The sequence below is a fragment of the Cricetulus griseus genome, chromosome 2 (assembly GCF_003668045.3).
Source record: "Cricetulus griseus strain 17A/GY chromosome 2, alternate assembly CriGri-PICRH-1.0, whole genome shotgun sequence".
NCBI classification, from domain to species: Eukaryota; Metazoa; Chordata; class Mammalia; order Rodentia; family Cricetidae; genus Cricetulus; species Cricetulus griseus.
This window is the reverse complement of record NC_048595.1, coordinates 457,982,918-458,001,440: the sequence shown is the minus strand read 5'-3', so window position 1 is coordinate 458,001,440 and position 18,523 is coordinate 457,982,918. Positions and strand designations below refer to the sequence as shown.

The 18,523-nt window shown below is 43.6% G+C and overlaps 1 protein-coding gene across 5 annotated transcripts in view; it reads right to left on the bottom strand.

The window, feature by feature from the left end:
- Positions 1–18,523, bottom strand: part of Epb41l3 (erythrocyte membrane protein band 4.1 like 3) — an 81,371-nt gene that overhangs the window by 15,791 nt on the left and 47,057 nt on the right. For 2 of the 5 annotated variants that reach the window (XM_035439299.1, XM_035439301.1), the window contains exons 8-12: positions 18,254–18,406; positions 13,965–14,062; positions 12,318–12,493; positions 8,969–9,189; positions 196–249 (exon numbers count right to left, since the gene is read on the bottom strand). In XM_035439299.1, the coding sequence (XP_035295190.1) occupies positions 196–249; positions 8,969–9,189; positions 12,318–12,493; positions 13,965–14,062; positions 18,254–18,406 (702 nt within the window). Of the gene's footprint in view, positions 1–195; positions 250–4,938; positions 5,488–8,968; positions 9,190–12,317; positions 12,494–13,964; positions 14,063–18,253; positions 18,407–18,523 lie in introns of all 5 variants that reach the window. The other 3 variants (XM_035439297.1, XM_035439298.1, XM_035439300.1) reach the window with 3 other exon arrangements.

The following is an 18,523-nucleotide window of genomic DNA, read 5'->3' as shown; positions in this document are numbered from 1 at the left end:
TATAATTCAAGGTGCAGTTTTGTTTGGCAAAGAAAATGATCAACCTGTCCACTTAGCTATTGCTGCTGAAGAGAACCTGGAAAATGGTGTTGTGCTATTATCTTCTACTGTAAAATGTTACGATGTATAGGCTGCAGCATTCTAAAGGAAGAATTCTTATAAAACCCCACCAGAAAAAAATGTCTTCATTCTCACCTCAGTGGCACTGGTTTCCCCATCAGCTGCGGTGTCTGTCCGTTCACTGTCAGTCTGTGGATCACAGAGGCCATCAGATCCGAGGAGGAAGCAGGGATAGAAAACAAACCCATCTGGTCAAACAGGGCACACACTGCTGGAGCCATTCACGTTCTTTCTCTGGGGTCTGTGGCATCCTAACCTTCCCACGGAGTATGGGCATGAGCAAAGCAAAGAGGCGGCAGAGCTTGGGGTCTTCGGCAGAGCCCCTCCGAGGTCAAGACCCGAGGCACACACACAGTGGGCCACCCTGACCTGTCTGCATTTACAGTTTAGGACATCAATCTGTCACCCCCTCCCCTTTTCCACCAGTGCCCTTAAAAGCTCTCCTAAAAATGCTTAACACAAATCAAATGGAGGTTCACTTATACATATTTTACTCTAGTAATGCCACATTGGAGAAGTGAATGAATTTAGGTTTATGCTAATAGCTGCTATAACAGTCCCTGGACTTTCAGCCCCTCATTTATACCATTCCACCAACTATGACCACCAGGCTGTCTGCATTACCAATTAATGATCAGAGCATACTGATCATACAGAATCATACTGGTGATTCACAGGCATCTATTTTATACAGAAAAAAAGCACCATGATTTTCAAATAGATCGCTAATGGGTAACAGCTCTGTTGTTCACTTTGCCCCACTCTCCAATATAAAGAGGTATAGTCAAGTATGCATTTAAACATCTCATTGCAAAAGTACCATTCAAATGTTGCAGATGACAGTAATAATAATAACTGAAAAAATAGAAAGAGAGAAAGAGACATCTACTTAGAGACGAATCAAACAAAGCACAGCATTTGACAGAACTAGGTTTTTTTTGGGGGGGGAATGAGAAGAGCTCATTTCAGGGGTCACTTTTCATGTCTATGTGTTTTAATGTGTTTGGAGGGGTTTATGGTTTAAGACAAAAACTACGTATTGATGATGAACCATCAATACAAACTGACTTTTCATCCATAGACTTCAATCAATTATTAGCACATTTCTCTCAGCCAGAGCCTTGTGGGTAATACTTTGAAAGCAAGCGTCTGAGCTTGCTGTAGAGTTGTGGTTCTACTTGCAACAATGGGATGTTCACAATGGCAGCCAGGACTGCTGCTTGTCTCTCTTGATCTATCTCTGTCCAGGACTATCCCAAACTTTGTTTTTATATATACTTAAAAAAAAAGCAGTTGCATTGCACACTTGGCAGGTGTGCCTGAGAATGGAGGGAAAAAATTCAATAGATTTTTTTCATGACCTGATCACTTCAGTTTAAAAAGTGTGGCGGAGGTGTCTACTAATTCTTTTAGGAGTAAGGCATGGCTATCATAATCCCAGGGCCTCAACAATTGACATCCAGGGGAAGGGTGATTTGGATTAGTACAAAAGACAGAATAAATTTCAGATGTTTTAGGCCTTCAAGAAAATAAGAATCATATGTTTGGTATCCTTCTTTTTTTATATTTTATTTAACTTTATTTTATGTGCTTTGGTGTGAAGGTGTCAGATCCCCTGGGACTGGAGTTACAGATAGTTGTGAGCAGCCATGTGGATGTTGGGAATTGAACTCGGGTCCTCTGAAAGAGCAGTTAGTGCTCTTAACCACTGAGCCATCTCTTCAGCTTCCATGTTTGGTACCTTAATTAGCTGTGCCAAACATATATAACGCGGTTGAAGAAATTCTCTTCCTACTTTAAGAAGTCTCTTTATAATTCTAAAGTTGACTTCATGAACTTTCCAACATCTTAGTATTAGAATTCAGCTGTAGGTAAGAGTAAGGGGTCTGATGTCAGATTAAATATTCTCAAATCATTGCTTTGCAAGGTTGCATGCATTTCTTCTGGAAAATGGAGATAACAGCTGTGTCTATATGCATAAGGGTTATTTAATGCTTTATGGAATTCTACCACACAGAACTACAAGTTGCCAATGATAACTTAAATATAATACACCGTTAGTTATTACTCTGATTTTCCTAGGCATCAAATGTTGTTGTTGTATCTAAACTCTCTCAGAACCTGGGTGCAGGGCACATGCCTGGAATGAGGCAGGAGGACTGAAGAAAGGATCCAGGAAGTGGTCAATGTGATCAGATCCTATAGAAAAACTCATCTGTTGACTCCTTGCAATTCCTGCTTTACAAAAACATAGTAATTGAATAAAGCAGTTTTGATAACAGCTGTTATTTATACTGTATATTATCAGTAATATTATATGTACCTGTGACTACACAGAACTGCAAAAGAATAGCATGTCATGAATTGTATAATACTATCTTTACACAATTCTAAGATGAATCAGTTGGTAGATTCATTCTTCTGACATATTTGAATAAATCTCCCTTTTCTTTGTATTATAAAAAATTACTCAGGGATTCATATGTAATTGCATCCTACGTTATGGTAAGCTAAATTCATTGTAGTGTTCTGTGGAAGGTGATTCGATATTCTGCCTCTTGTTTAGTCGTTCTGAAAGCAGAGAAGAAACATTGCTGGGCCAATTGCTTTATCGTTTGAAATGATTAAGTGCTTGTGTGCTGGGTTTCGATTTTGAGAGAGGCAGTGACTGACTCTATACAACACAAGGGAGAAGTAAAACGGGTCACCGTCATTAGTGATTCTGCAAAACAGTAGTGGCAGGGATGAACTGCATGATGAGAACTTGCCCAGCTGAGTTGCCAGGGTACTTGAGGCCTATAGAATAAAATAAGCTTTGCACGCAAATGGCATTTTAAGAAATGGGATGAGCCAAATATGAGTTCTTTAGCTTAAGTTGAAGTGGATTGTGTGGCTCTTAACACCTGGGGTTAAGACTCAACACTGAACAGAGATGGCCAAATCCACAGCCTGGCTGCAGGAGCGCTATAAGCGGCTAACGGAGGCTGGAGAGGGGACTCCTGCAGTGGGCAGTGCTAACTCAGTGTCTGAGTCCCAGATACTTAGGTCATCGGGGTGGGGGAAGCTTTAAGACGGGGGCTGCTGTGATTTGCTTTGCTGATGTAATGCAGACATGACCAAGTTTAACGGTAGTTCCCATGCAACTCCAACGAGATGTAAGCCCTGGATTAGGCACAAGATCTGTGTGGTTAGCACCGCAAACAACGGCAATTCAGAACTCAGAGAAGCTGGAATCGCTTTTTTTTTTTTTTTTTTTTTTTTCTTTTTGGTGTGTGGGAAGGGGATTTTGAGTATGGGGACTTATTCCTCCGCTAAAAGCAAAAGTAAGTTTCTTTAGGAAGCTACCAACGGTCCTGAATGCAGCAGGCTCTAGTCCTACACCCTCTGATAATGCTGTCACTCTGAAAAACTTGTGTTAAAAGCCTGAGATTTAAAATGGTTCCTCAAATCTGCTGCGGCAGAAACACTGACATCTCTTGATGCACACACACCAAGAACCCCAAAGGGCTCTCAGGCGGTACTGAACTGAAAACCCTAGATTCCCCTGTAAGGCACCTTTGAGATCATTCTCATTTCCCCCACCATTGCTGCTCAGAAACAGGCATAACACCACTAAATATAGGTTCCAGCACATGTCAGCAGCTCCACACACTAACAGGGGCAGGTCAAATTATGACTTTCTACCTGAGCCCAGAACTGAGTAGACTTTTCTTTTCTTGTCTTTTTAAAAAAAGTGCTGCCTTGACTGGGCTTGTCTCCTGTCACATAAAGTGCTTGCTTTGCAGGAAGAGGCAAGCTTGGGGCTCCGAGGGAGAGGTACGGGACTCTCTGGGGGTCAGCTTCTATTCTTTTCCCTGTGCTCTGGTTGAAGTCCTTACAAAGGGAGGCTTCTGGGCTGTTCACGTGGCTGTGGAGCTGCAGGAATTGTACTGCAATTAAGAGGGGAAGCTGCTAATTATGCCAGCTCACCTAGTGGCTGGGATGAGGGAGACAGAGCACTCGGTTCCTCTCCCTTTATACCTGCTCAAGGGCCAGAGACACCTGGCTGTACCACACGAAAATGTGCGGACAGACATTCGGGTCTTATACTGCTGTCTGATATGAATACTAGTATGGCCAGCATAAGAGGGGGTGGGAAACCCTCAAATAAATGTAGTCCTGACATTTTCTGGACGGCACAGCACTACATGCGTGGTCCATGTGGCTCTTTCTGGTCCTACTTCTGGCTGTACAAGTGAGTGACGTCATGTGGGTACCACAAACCATTGTAGGCATTTCTTCTGTCAACAATGAGAAGTTATATCTAACAGGACCCTGGAAGCACTTTGGATCCTTGGGGCAGGGTGGGGCAGGGAGAGAAACAGGGGCAATTTGGGAAAACTACTTGAACGTGATGATACTTAACCTTTAGCAGAACCACTTGGTCACTCCATTTGTGTTGGCGTCTTGTTTTAGTCACAAGCTATTTATGTGTATTATATGAGATTTAATTTACTAGATGATAACTGACCAGGAAGTCACGGCCTTTCCATAGTGATTGAGATACGTGAAACTGAGTTCTGGCCCAGTCCTTATCCCATGCAGAACTCAGTGGATAGCAGAATGGTTACTGTTGACTACAGACTGCTCCGTCCACAGTGTTGTGCCTAACCCTGGGGCCTGGCTTGGACTCCCCAACACAAAAACCCTCAACATAGTGGCACAGACAGTCAATGAGGCTCTGAAAGTAGGACCTCTCTGGCAGCAGCCAGCTAACACTGGTTCGGACTGAAGCACGGAACACGCAGGGAAAAGTGTGCTCTATGCTGAGGTACACACCTCTTCCTCTGAACTGTCACTCGGGTCATTGTCTAGGGAGGCGCTCAAGGAGGCCGCCTTGGGCTCCAGGTAGCAGAGGCACAGAGCCAGAGGGAAGGAGAGAGTGAGGGCGTAAGGTACAGAGAAGGAGGCAGACAGCAGGAAGAAGAAAATGAACAGGAAGCAGGGCAGGAGTGAGGGCGAGCGGATGGGGAGGAACTGCTGCCAGCTCTGGGGTAGGAGGTTGGTTTCAGACAGATTGGGAAAGGAGAGGTACCCGTCCTCATCCAGGAGCGAGGGGAATGACTCAGGGAGCTGCAAGGAGAAGGAAAACAGCGTGGTTCCTTTGCCAGTCTGCTGCCTGTAACTAAATGCCACATCCTGGTCCCCTAAGCAAGCCTTCCCCTGGCCGTCAGACGCCGAGGCTGGCTCAGCGTTGGGCAGCACGGACGCTGCCAAGGGGCTTTCGTTCTCCTTACACCTCCTGCGGAGCTCTGTGGGAGATGCGGGATCAAGATGGGCTGATGGGGGTGACAAGGGACATGAGTCAGCGGCGCCATGCCCGGGTGACTGATGCGGAAGAGACAGAGAAAAGACAGGAAGCGGTAAACATGGATGCAAAAGGACAAAAAGAAAAAGTGCAATTAGTTAAACTTTCTCACGGGCATCAGCAGAAAATCGTAAAACAAGAGTTTCTCATGGGCATCGTAAAACAAGATTTTTGAAGTCATCATTGCTGCTGGGCAGCCACGATGAGGGGGACTAAGGCTCCCCCAGTAGAACATCATACACAGGCTGAGAAGTCAAAAGTCAGAACAGAGGTCACCGTGAAGAGGCCCGCATAAACACGCCCAAGAGCGAACAACTCTAGTAAATGAAAACCGAGACTTTCAACAGCGTCCTCCTGATCTCCAGGCAACACACTGGCCCTGCAGCCTCAGCGGGACTCAAAATAAAATGAAACACAATCCAAAGTCTGACTGAGTTAAAGAATAATTTCCAGTCACCTTCCTTTCCTTGGCTAGCCAATTACACCCCAAACAGACAGGCTTCCTAATGGGGAAGTTTCTGGCCCCACTCCTGTCTCCTGTCTGAAATGTGCAGTAACAGTTACAGATGCCGATGAGGGGAGCCGCAGTGTGCACTCCAGGATCTCTGGCTCCCACAGAGAATGGAGGCTCCTCTGATTCATCCATTTTGTTTTCTTTTTTCTTTTTTTTTTTTTTTTTTTATCTAGGTGGCTAAACTGGACTTCGGCTCCTATCAGTGGTTTAAGGAAGTGGACCAGCAAAAAAAAAAAAAAGTTTTCAAGCCGGGTGTTGGTGGTGCACGCCCTTAATCCCAGCACTTGGGAGGCAGAGGCAGGTGGATCTCTGTGAGTTCGAGGCCAGCCTGGCCTCCAGAGCGAGTGCCAGGATAGGCTCCAAAGCTACAGAGAAACCCTGTGTCAAAAAACCAAAACCAAAACCAAAACCAAAAAAAAAAAACAAAAAAAAACAACAGTTTTCTCGAAACATGGTTTCTATGTGTTTGGTTTGTACTACATAGGGTCTCCATTTAATGGAAAGATGCAATTTCTCAGCCTAGCCTACCGATTTCTCTAAACATAAAGGATATGACATGCATGCATTCCCACTAAAGTGCTCCCATAAGCTCCTGCTTTTATGAGATTGGAGAATGGATGTCACTTTCTGGGACCCTGGCAGTCTTAGTGGCCAAAGCCAGAAGCAAGGAGTCCCTAAGCAGGCTGGGGCAAAGCATTGGGGCTCATATCCACAATAAGTTCAAGGCCAGGGAATGTGGAGCTTGACATAGCCTTCTTCAGCTGCTCCCCTTGCCGTGTGTGTGTGTGTGTGTGTGTGTGTGTGTGTGTGTGTGTGTGTGTGTGTTACCTAGCAGCTTGAGATCATGAAAATTACTCAGCCTGCTTGGTGGTGGCTATCCAATCCTGACTTGGAGAGAAGTGATAAATATAGCAACAAAGGGGGAGAAAATGCACAAATAAAATCACATCTTAGGCATGAGAGACGGATGGAGACAATGCCCAGATTGTGTATCAGGATATGTCAGCCTTTGGAGTGATTCTCGGATGCTCAACACTTGACACTAAACATTGTATCCCCCTAAACAGGAATCTGCACAATTCTCATTCAGCTAAGAACAATGCAGATGTTACAATTGGCCCCTTCACGAAGGCCGCCCTCCCTAGGCAGTGAGTGAGACACTGCCCTGGTCATCAGTCACAGGAACACACCCCTCTCCAGGCAGCCTGGCAAACAGTCTCTTAAACATTATTGCCAACGGTGCATGTTCATTTTGGTTCAAAAATAAGCAGCCTCTATGTAGCTTTTGAAGATGGAAAAGAGTAAGATTTGATACTCTTTCCTGAGCCGTGTATTAGAGTGCTTTTGGAAAGTCAGCTTTGCAGTGGGGAAATAAAGACAGCCAGCACCTGCCAGCACTCAGTTACAGCCTTCCAGAAGGCTCTGCTGAAATGCCACCTTCCTGGAGACTGGGGTTACTAAGGTAGCTTTCTGCGTCCTTCTGTTTCCCCAGGACAGCCATGGCACAGAGTAAGATGGAGCAGAGCTGCTTCTTCCTACATGTCAAGGTCACAGGATGGTCTCTCAGAAACAAAACAAAAGGAGAAAACCTGGACCTACTTTGGGAGCAAGCATAAAAATCCTTCCTTTTTGCCTGCCACTCAAGTGTAGTTTCACAGCCACGAGAATCATTTGCAGGCACTGATAATTTCAGGAAAATTGGAAAAAACCAATGTTTGCATTCCAGGTGGATTATCCCCCTCACCCATGCCCCAGTTATGAGATCTGACGTTGGTATAAGTGATGAGGAGAATTATAACAGCCAAATTTAGAACAAAGCACATTTGGACAGCAGAAGTTGCAAAGGCCTGGCCATCATTTCTGACTCTGCTGTTTTTTTTTTTTTTTTTTTTTTTTTTTTTTTTTTTGTGTGTGTGTGTGTGTGTGTGTGTGTGTGTGTGTTTGGAAAATAAAGAGCCTGTCCCTAAAAGGAAAAGCAGCAGAATGATAGACTGGGAGATTTGGATTATTTTCATCTACTAGAGAAAATGCTTATTTGTTCAGTTTAGGTTTCTGAGGTGTTGGATATTAAACCAAAGGTCCACACACGCTAGGTCAGCCCCTTATCGCTAAGCCACATTCTCAGAAATAGAAGTCGACATCGTTCATGTGATGAACTAACTACCTGCTTAGGAGGCTGGTTGAACTGATATGGGAAGAAGCCCTGTGCAGCCCCAGGCATTGCTTTTCAAGAATATTTCTATGCAACAAAGCACCAGGGAACCAAACGAACTCGAATTTTGGGATAACCCATAGGCTAAGAGGTTTCAATGCCAATGTCCCCTGTGTGACCTGCTATAATGTCGGATCACGGGAAATCAATCTGAAACTAATACTTGAGGAATCTAATTTTGGGGAAGTAACATCATGAAGTGCAATGAATGACAATCCGCTGTTATGTCAAATTCACTTTTCTCTTTCATTGCAGCAGGTCACTTCTTTGCAGATTATAGTTAGAAGACTAAGAGATTAGACATAAACACACGGGTTATGGTCACTTACTCGGTGTACATGTCATCAGGAAAATGGCTAAGAAAACATACCATACTGGGCAGGAGAATGGGGCCAGAAATGGACAATAGCTTTGGTGACAGTTGTAAAATGTGAAGTCCAATCAGGAAAAAAAAAAAGTACTGTACCATCTAAAGTATTTTTTTAAAAAGAGATCCATCCAGAACAGCTGTTGAAAGTCTTATAAAACACATTCCTCGTTAAAAATTTCCCCAAAAGTTAAGAAAACAGCTTTAAGAGAATATGCTGAAATTAATAATAATAATAATAATAATAATAATAATAATAATAATAATGTAAAACCCCACATGAACATGACCAGTGTGGGAGTTGGGACGCCCCCTCCACCTTCACACCCCTGGTCTACCTTCTCAAAACCACTGAGCCGTTAGTAAGGGCAAGGGCAGCTCTAGGAGGCAGCCAGCCGGGAGTTGTACCTTTCCCTCGTGCCGGAGGGCTGTGACAGGGGTGGCTTCCTCGGCCTTCCTCCTTCTGTCCTCCTCCTCACCATGCTCCTCTTCGGCCTTTTTCTCTGGAGTCACACTGGTGATCAAGTTGGTCTGAGAGATGCCCTTTGTTGTGGCGTACTGGCCTGTGCCAACCTCTGCAGCAGACATAGAGTCCTTCATGTACATTTCATGGGTTTCATTCACTGATGCTAAAAGCAGATACAGTTGGGGAAATAAAATCCCAAACAGTTGAGTCAGAAGACAGAACGACAAAGCCACACTGCACCTTTACTAGGAGGAAAACACCAGTGTAAAAACATCAGGCTGGTTTGCATAAGGAGCAGGAGAGCTGCAGGGACTTTTATCCAAGCAGTGTCTCTCTGCGTTGCCTGGACCGGTGCTTTAAAATGATTTAAATGTCCATGTCTTGACCCTAGGATAATGCTTAGCATTCCCATATCTCTGGTGAGGGTGGGGAGGAGCTGAAGGAAGGGAGGTTGGTTTTGTCCCCAAGATCACTGGCTGGGAACTCAAACCAGATTCATACTAAGCTCAAGAATTCCCAGCAGTATTTGCAGCAAATCCTCTAACCACTTAACTTTGAGCATATCCATGCAAGGGCCACCCACTGAAGGGGCAATGGAATTACTTCTACTGTTTTCCAGTGTTGAAAAAGCTCAAAGCGTTGTAACAAAATTTAATAATTTTGGCAGAGATTATAAAATTTTGGAAGGGCATTCCTCTCAACTGATGTAAGGAAGTGTTTTAGTTTCCATTGCATTTGGAACAGACTGCCACGAGGATATGTACATACATTCATTCTCTTCTCTACTATTTGGGGAAAACAAGACAAATGTTGCTAGCAAGCAAAACCCATGCAGAGGCAGACCATGTGAGCACAGAGAAGTGAGGTGCAGCCCTGCATCCCACTTGACCCAGGAAGAAGCAGACCATGTGAGCACAGAGACGTGAGGTTCAGCCCCTATTGCAGCTGGTATCTTAGTGAAAGAATGGTGTCTTCATTCAGTCTAGTGCTTCATTCAGATAGATTTTAAATTTTTCTAGTCATTCTTTTAGGGCTTAGGTATCATAAAAACATGCTAAAATTTGTAAATATGTCTTTTCAAATACCTCACAGTTGATCACAGACAAAGATATGACCTGAATTAATATTTTAGGTACCTTAAGACACCAACAAAATGAAAACAAAACAAAAGGATTCTAAATGAAATCCTTCACTAAGATATTCTCTGCCTCTTTGTGGTGATGGAAAGCTCATGAGATACTTTTTTTTTTCAGCCAGTTATACTGTTATATACAGGATGCTGCCTTGTCAAAAAGCAGTTTAATGTTCCAACATGCAGACACGGCAGCCGGCTCCGCAGTGGAAAATGTACTAGAATTGGCAGGGCAACAAAGAGTGAGACAACACATACTAACATCACTTTTGGGCAGAAAGGAAGAGACAGCATGATATTAGTACATTGATTTCACAATTGTCTTCTGTTTTCTCAACAGCCATTTTCACACAAAGACCATGAGGAAAACAACACTGACAGCGATTGTATTCCCCGGGTGCACGCCATTGAACAAAGTAGGTGGTATTCAGCGGAAAGAAAGGCACGAGATTGTACATAACTTCCTCAAATATTGACTTAGAGAACATACAGATTGTTAGCAGACAGTTTCTAAAGAGCAGAAAGAAAGGCTTTGGCATTAACAGGGAGGTCTTCATGTCTTAAATCAACTGCAATTGGTCTTGGGTCTAGAAATATAGAAAGATGTAGAACAGCAGCATTCTCTCTTGGCCTCTATTGTGGATCGTCCCGGCACTTCTCTGAATATTTAATCTGGAGATGCTCGAGTCCCTTACAGAGCATGACATACTTTCTACATACAATCTGTGCACACCTATCTCTACTGTTTTTAATACCTATGTAAATAATATGTAACTAGTTATCACATTGTACTGTTCAGAGAATGATAAAACAGTCTTTGTGTATTCAGTATGGAAGAAGCACTGTAAGCATTGTAGTTACCTGTCGGTTATCTGTATACCTGTCTATCATTATCTGATTATCTGTCAGCTGGGGACAGAACTGAACCTGGGGTCCTGGGCCTACCTCACCCACATTTTCCATCTACATTTGGCTGACTGTAGAGTCAGAACCTTTAAATATGAAGTCTGTTTGTAATAAATGTGGCCAGCCTACAAAGCCTCTGAGGATTACCCCAATAATTACAGTGACAATTACATCAACACCAAGAATGCTTTCCCAAACATCCTCTTTACTCTTCCTAACAATCCTGTTGAAGGTGGTCTTATGTCCATTTTCTTTTTACATGACTAAAACGGAGGGCCACGGAGCCTGGGCTTATGAATGTGTTTTCCCATGTATCTAGATGAGTGTTGCTTCTACACCAGTAGCAATATATATGACCCCGCATTCACAGTGCGAGCGTGACGAGCGTGGCTGCTTCTTACCAGGGAATGTGGGGAATGGGTTGAGGGGAGCTGAGGACCTGCGAGGGGCAGCAGAAAAATACAGATGGGCAAAGAGGGCCCCAGCAATCTAATTTTCCCTTTTCATTTAGGCTTACCTATTAAAATTGTGGGGACCTTTCAGAAATGTCTAATTCTTTACTCAGCCAGGATGAGTCTTCCATGAATCAGCCAAGCCATGGCCATGTGCTGAATTAGGTACCAGAGCCCTGCCCACAACCAGGTCCTAAGTGTCACCATTGCTGGCACACTCTGGAGGATAAACACAGCTTCTGCTGTGAAGGACACCACACACGGTAGACAAAGCCACTCTTACTGATAACTCGGAATTATGCCCTTCCCTTAGTGAGTTGCTGGGTCATCTCTGGTCAGCCTGTGTTCGACTTGACAGTAGACAGGGTCATTTACCACTGCGATGCTCTCTCCCACCTGTCACAAACTGACTGATAACCTGCATTCTTTCTAATTTTCAGAGACGTATTTAACTTATAATCCTTTTCCTGTTAATCCTTGAAGACCTGCCTGGAAGAGAACCGAACTCTAGAATGTGAGAGTCCTGTATTTGGAGTGAAGATGTCTTCCCCCAGGTCCGTCTGTTAAAGACAAGATCCTCATTCCCCAAGTGCTGAAATACTCCAGCAGGAACTCACAATAAAATGGACTGGATACAGATAGATTTTGGAGACAAGAATGTTCAAAACTTGCCGTTCAACTGCTTAGATCCACATGGTGTCATTTCTCAGAGTCCAAGTGGATAACTCTGCTCACACAAAGCTCACAGTGGTTTCACGTGCCCTGCTGGAGAGGGGTGGAGAACCGGTGAGTAGTGCCTACCTCCATCCAAGCTTCGAGACATGGTGTAACGTTTGCTGGACGAGCGTTCGAAGTAAGGCGCTGGGCGGTCTATCAATGCGCTGGCTCTTCTCGTTTGCGCCTGAGTTCTGCCACTGTAACGGAACTTGGAGCCCAAGGTCAGGAATTTCTTTGGAGGTGCTTCTGGTAGCAATAGTCTAAAGGCATTAAATCAAACAGCAGGAAAATGAATTCACACTCAGGTAGTGTTTAAAGCCGATTGTTTTGCTTTCTGTTCAACAAACGTGTGATTAAATGAATCTGAGTTCATAGGAAACATTATCAACACAATATATATTAACTAGGGATGTTGTAAGAAGATGAAGCAAAATGGGGGTCTAGGCAGAAGAGAGAGGGATGTTCAGAGGAGCCAGCTTGGTGGTAGAATGCTTTGGGTTCTATCCCTAGCACTACAAATAAAAAAAGAAGAAAAAAAAGAAATATTAAGTTGGGTACACACCTGTAATTCTTGCATTTAGGAGACACAGAGAAGGATCAGAAGTTCAAGGTCATGTTGTTAGATGTTGGCTGATGACTAGGGCTTCTTAGTGCTTATCTCTGTCTTAATTATTAACCCATTTCTATTAATCTAAGTATTTCCATGCGGTTTTATCTTGCCGGAGAATGCCTGGACATGCTACTCTTTTGTGGTCTACATGGCAACTGTTTTTTTTTGGGGGGGGGCAGGCGCTCTCTGCCTACCTTTCCCAGAATTCTCCTTGTCCTAGCCCCACCTATCTTCCTGACTCACTGGCCAGACTGTTTTATTCATCAACCAATAAGAGAAACATATATACATATATACAGAAGGACATCCCCCATCAAGGTCATCCTTAACTACACAGTGAGTTGAGTTCAAGGTCAACCTGGGCTATGGGAGATCTTGTTTCCAACACACACACACACACACACACACACACACACACACACAGAGAGAGAGAGAGAGAGAGAGAGAGAGAGAGAGAGAGAGAGAGAGAACATGATACTTGAAATTATGAAATAAAATGATGAAAACACACAACAATAAAGAAAGGTCAAGAGTGGATAATACAAAATAAATTAAGGAAACTTCTTGAGATTTCTTCTTTTAGGATTTCTATCAAGGAGCTCAGTGTGAGCTGGGTATTCAAGCATAGGCCTATAATCCCAGCTCTCAGGAGGTTGAGGGAGGAGGATTGGGAACCTCAGGACAGCTTGGACTACACAATGAGGCTGTGTCTCAGAACAGAAATGAAGTGGTGTGCCACACAGCATGAGAACCTGAGTTCAGGTCCCCAGAGCCCACTTAAACCAGGGCAGGGTGGACTCTGTGATACAAAGACGTCTACAGGGAGATGAGAGTGCCGACAGGGGAGTCCAGCCTGCTGTAGACAGCAGTGAACAGCAGGGCTTGTCTTAAACACAGTGGGAGGTGAGGACAGATACCCGAGGTTGTCTCTAACCTCTATGTGTATAGTGACATGAATGTACCCATGTCCCTTACCCCATAAGAGGGACAAAGAAGAGAAACAGTGACCATTGTGATTACAGGAATAGAAAGTACCCACCATGTTTTCCTCTCCAACTTTTCCCCCTAGTACAAACAGTTCAAAATTTTGTTAGGAAGGAACCTAAATATTCTCTCCATACCTGAAAAATGTATGGTGTTCCACACATACTTTCCAGAGGCGCTTGGCAGCGCGGTGGTTTGGCAATTTGAACCCAATGGTGCTTTCAAACTGTTCAAACTAAAAATTAAAAACACAGGAAAGAGTAAAGTTCAGTTTGGTGTTTTATAAATAAAAGCCCTGCAAAAAGCCCTACAGACTTATTTTCTGCCATAATTCCTTTGGTTACCTACTGGGTCGACTGTTACATGCGAAATTCATTCTGGGAATGCACTCATTTTACAAACAATCCTTTATCTACCACCTTAAAATGCCTGACGTGCAGGTAGCTGTCAATACTCTGTACAATCAATCACCCACCTTACAAAACCTAAACACAAGTCAGGGAGCCGCGTGGATTCCCTCCAGAGATCATTTCGTCCCAACCTCATTTTAAGTTGTGTCTCCATGTTTTGTCAGTGGCATGAGGACTTGAGCTAAAATCCTCAGAAATTAAGCCTAATGTAGAAGTAATCTATTGTGGACATAGCACTGACATTTTTCTCCTAGCACCTACCTGGAAAACATATCCTTTCTGCACACTTGATGCTTTGCTCTGATATTGCCAAGGTCCCCTCCCTGTGTGTTTTTATAGTGCCGACTGCTAACACCTCTCTGTCCTCTACAGCACAGACTGGTAGAGCACACTTTCACATTTCCCAGCTAGCTGAGCATCTTCAGGCCGTGCTCTGTCGGTCACTTAAGCCTTCAGGATGAAATGTCTGTCCTTCTGTGCCATGTTTCAGTATTATTTTCCCAGACGCACAGCCTCTTTCAGTGCCTAAAGACGTGAAGCATCCGGCCAGCAGAGGGCAGCCTCACACATACAGGCTTAATCCAAAAGCACAGACCTACAGGGCTGCAACTCAGGTGGCAAAGCACCAAGCTGAGGGGTTCCTATAAGCAGGCATGGGAGGCATGATTCCCACTGACCTCTTCTTCCTGTTTGCTGAGGTGATTGGGAGAATTGGGAAAATACGTCAAAGGGTGCCTTGCCCAGTTTCATTTGCTTTGCCCCTTCCTGCAGTGGTAGTTAGAAAAATTGCCGTTGCCCTAAGGTCCCGGTAAGTCCTGTGGCTATTGACTAAAATTCCATCCTTTAGTCCTGCGTCTCACATCTAAGAGCAGGACGCTTCTGCCCAGGCCAGAGGCTGCCGAGTCAGCCCCCTCTCCATGTAAGATGCTGGAATTTCTCTCCTCTTTTTAAAAATTTTCAGAATTTGTATGGTTATATAGTAAGTGAACACATTTCTGGAGTATACTGTGGAATTTCAAAGGACACACAATGCGATGACCAGATCAAGGGTGTCTGGCACATCTGTCACCTCGCACGCGTACATGAATTAATGCTGGGAATACTGCAAACCGTCGTTACTACGTGGTTTGAAATGCCAGATTCATTGTCAGCTCTATTTACTGACAGAGCTGCGGAGCACTGGACGCTCCTACTCCTCCAAGTGCAGCCTTATCTGGTAGCCACCTCCCTCCAACCCCATCGCCCTTCAGCCTTTGGAGAGCCTCACCCCGCCCACACTTCTAGCTGCTCATTCATTCGTGGGAACAGACCAGTTTTCTGCTGCCCTTAGCACAGGATAAGCGGCCCCCAGTCTGCTGATGTTTTCCCGCTCTGGTTCGTGGCTGCGAGCTTGCGTGCCACCGGCAGTTTTTAACTCAAATATGAGTATGAAGGATACGAGTTTCTTTGCATCTGCTTCTTCCAGGACCAAAGCCTTACTCGCTGCTCTCTTTCATATTCACAGACGAGGAGCCACAGCTCTGCTGCCTCCGCCAGCTCACCGCAACACTCCCTGGCAGACGGTCCTGCTGCTCCCCAACTCTTACTTGTTCATAACACGCTTTCCCCTGGTCCACATTCTGCATGTCCTCTGTGCAGCCCACAACACTGCTAGTGGATCACCTTCCTCAGAGACTCACGCCACATGGCACTTAGTCCCTGGTGCCCAGTTCTTCTGCCTGCCCTTCTCTTGAACTTATCTTATTAGGGGTTCCTTTTGAACCCTTCCCATTCTTTGGGAAATTTATGCTATGCCTAAGGCCTTCAATAAGTTGTACACAGCTGGTGACTACTTACTATCTACTGTGCAAGAGGCAATCCTTAAAGTCTGTCTTCACCCCAGCAAGCCTACTAAGGATTGAGTAATTCTGACACTTTAAAGACCTTTATTTTATGAAGTCTCTGACTTTGGTTCTCCTTTATGATTCTTAAAGTTTAATGCTACAAAAATGGCAAACTGTTAATAATTTTAACCAGGAGAAACGGAAGAGCAGGGAGTGGATCTGTGTTAAAAGAATTTCAATCCTGATTACTTTCTGAAAAATTTCCCCAACCTTCCCCTCACGTTTAAAACCATCTGTCAGTTTCACTCATGGGAACCGGGATTGTGACTCTTGGGAAGTAAAGGAAATTTCTCCCTTTACCTCCCCATTCCCTACTCTTCCCCGAAGCTCACCAGTTCTGCCCAGAACCTTCCTGCAAACCTGTGCCCTCCATTCTCTTCCTAAAGCCTCTGAGTCATTGGGTCCTAACCCAATGACACACTACATAGTTGGATTTCATTATGAAACCTACGAATGCAAAGTGTTTTCCCCTGTGTGCTGTGTCCTTATTTAAACCTTCCACGGATCACAGCTGTCTGCGAGTTCATGTCACAAGCTCTCCCTTCTGACTTTTCCCTAATGCTGCCCACTCCACATCTATCTACAGGGCACCATCTCGTGTGTAACACACTTCACGTCTACAGGGAACCTTCTGTGTGTAACACACTTCACGTCTACAGGGAACCATCTGTGTGTAACACACTTCACATCTACAGGGAACTATCTCATGTATAACACACTTCTCATCTACAGGGAACCATCTGTGTGTAACACACTTCACGTCTACAGGGAACCATCTGTGTGTAACACACTGCTCACTCCATATTTACAGGGCACCATCTTGTGTGTAACACAGTATTACAGCTTTGAGCACTCACTGTTTCTCTGCTCAATGTAAAATAAATGGGAAATGCCTTAAGAGAAAGAGCAGGTAATATTTATCTATTTCTAATGTTCAACATACTGTCTCACAAGAAAAGTGATCACTCAAGTTTTCACTGCATTCAAATGAATGTATGCATTACATGTTTATCATGTAATCTTTAAGAGCTGTATTTTAAAACACTACAATTTCAGGTATAATCATATGAGACTTATGTCATTATAATTATGATTTTACATTAAATATGATTCTTGTCCTAAATTTTACATTTTAAATGTTTTAAAGGTTTATTTCATATGAAGGAATGTTCTGTCTGCATGTATATAAATGCATCATTTTCATGACTGGTGCCTGGGGAGACTTCTGGAAGAGGGCATCAGATTCCCTGGAACTGCAGTCACAGATATTTATGAGCCACCAAGTGGGTGCTTGTAATATGGGTTCTCTACATGAGCAATAGGCACACTTAACCACAGAGCCATTTCTCCAGCCTTATGTTTTAATTTTTACAAATGATTTTCTACTCAGAAACTCCAGTGGAGAGGTAAAAATCTTAAGAGAGACGATCCTTTCATTATACCAGAAAGTGTTCGGAGACATAAATGAGCAGGGATCTTTGAGGTTTGACAGCCTTCAATATTCTAACCATACCTATTGGAAATTTTAGGTATTTATTAGTTTTCTCCTAAGTGTGTGTTGAGGAGCACGCATTTATAGCTTACTATGTACAAATCATCAAGGAAGACATAAATTCATTGTGTATGTTGTTGCTTAAAAAGTATCAATTCTTATTTTTAGTTTGTCTAATTAAAAAAAAGCTACATAATTCACATTGAGAATTCCGCTTAAATGTTTCTTGTACCTTAAAATATGGTATCCTGAAGCTACTGACTTGGGGGAGCAGCCAGATTTATAGGAAGATACATGGGGCGGGGGAGTGAGACTGCAACAGGACAAAGAGAAACAGAGCCCTTCACCACAGCTTGAAGTATACAAAAATTAGGCAGGAATCTTGATTCTACATTAAAAGATATGATTTTAAAATTTCCTTCAGTTAATGTATGCAGTTGGTTAAAAAGAAGTCTGGGTAACCTAAAAAGAAGGGAAGATCTTGTTACTATTTACTGGAGAAACCTATGACAAATTCTCAGGCATTCAGACATAATTTTCCCTGTACCACAAAGCTGGGAACTCACAAACACATAGCTTATCCTTCTGCTTGCATTTGCAGCCTTTCTTCTCAAAGCCTATGAAAATATGGGTGTACTTACCTCTCCTGGCCGGATTTTAATGTAAAAGTTGTTCCGTTTATATGAAATTTTTAGGACCTTGGGCCAAGCAAATCTGTTTATTCGAAGCCGGTCACGGTATATCAACAGACCACTTGCACAGACTCCTAACATAATTTCTACTCCCTCCGAATCCTGAAAGAAACAATGCATCAGTACTTCACTTATTTCCATTTTCTGCACGTTCAAGATTTAAGGTCTCCATGACAGAAGTTATAATTGACTAATTTAAATATGAAAAATACTGCTGCA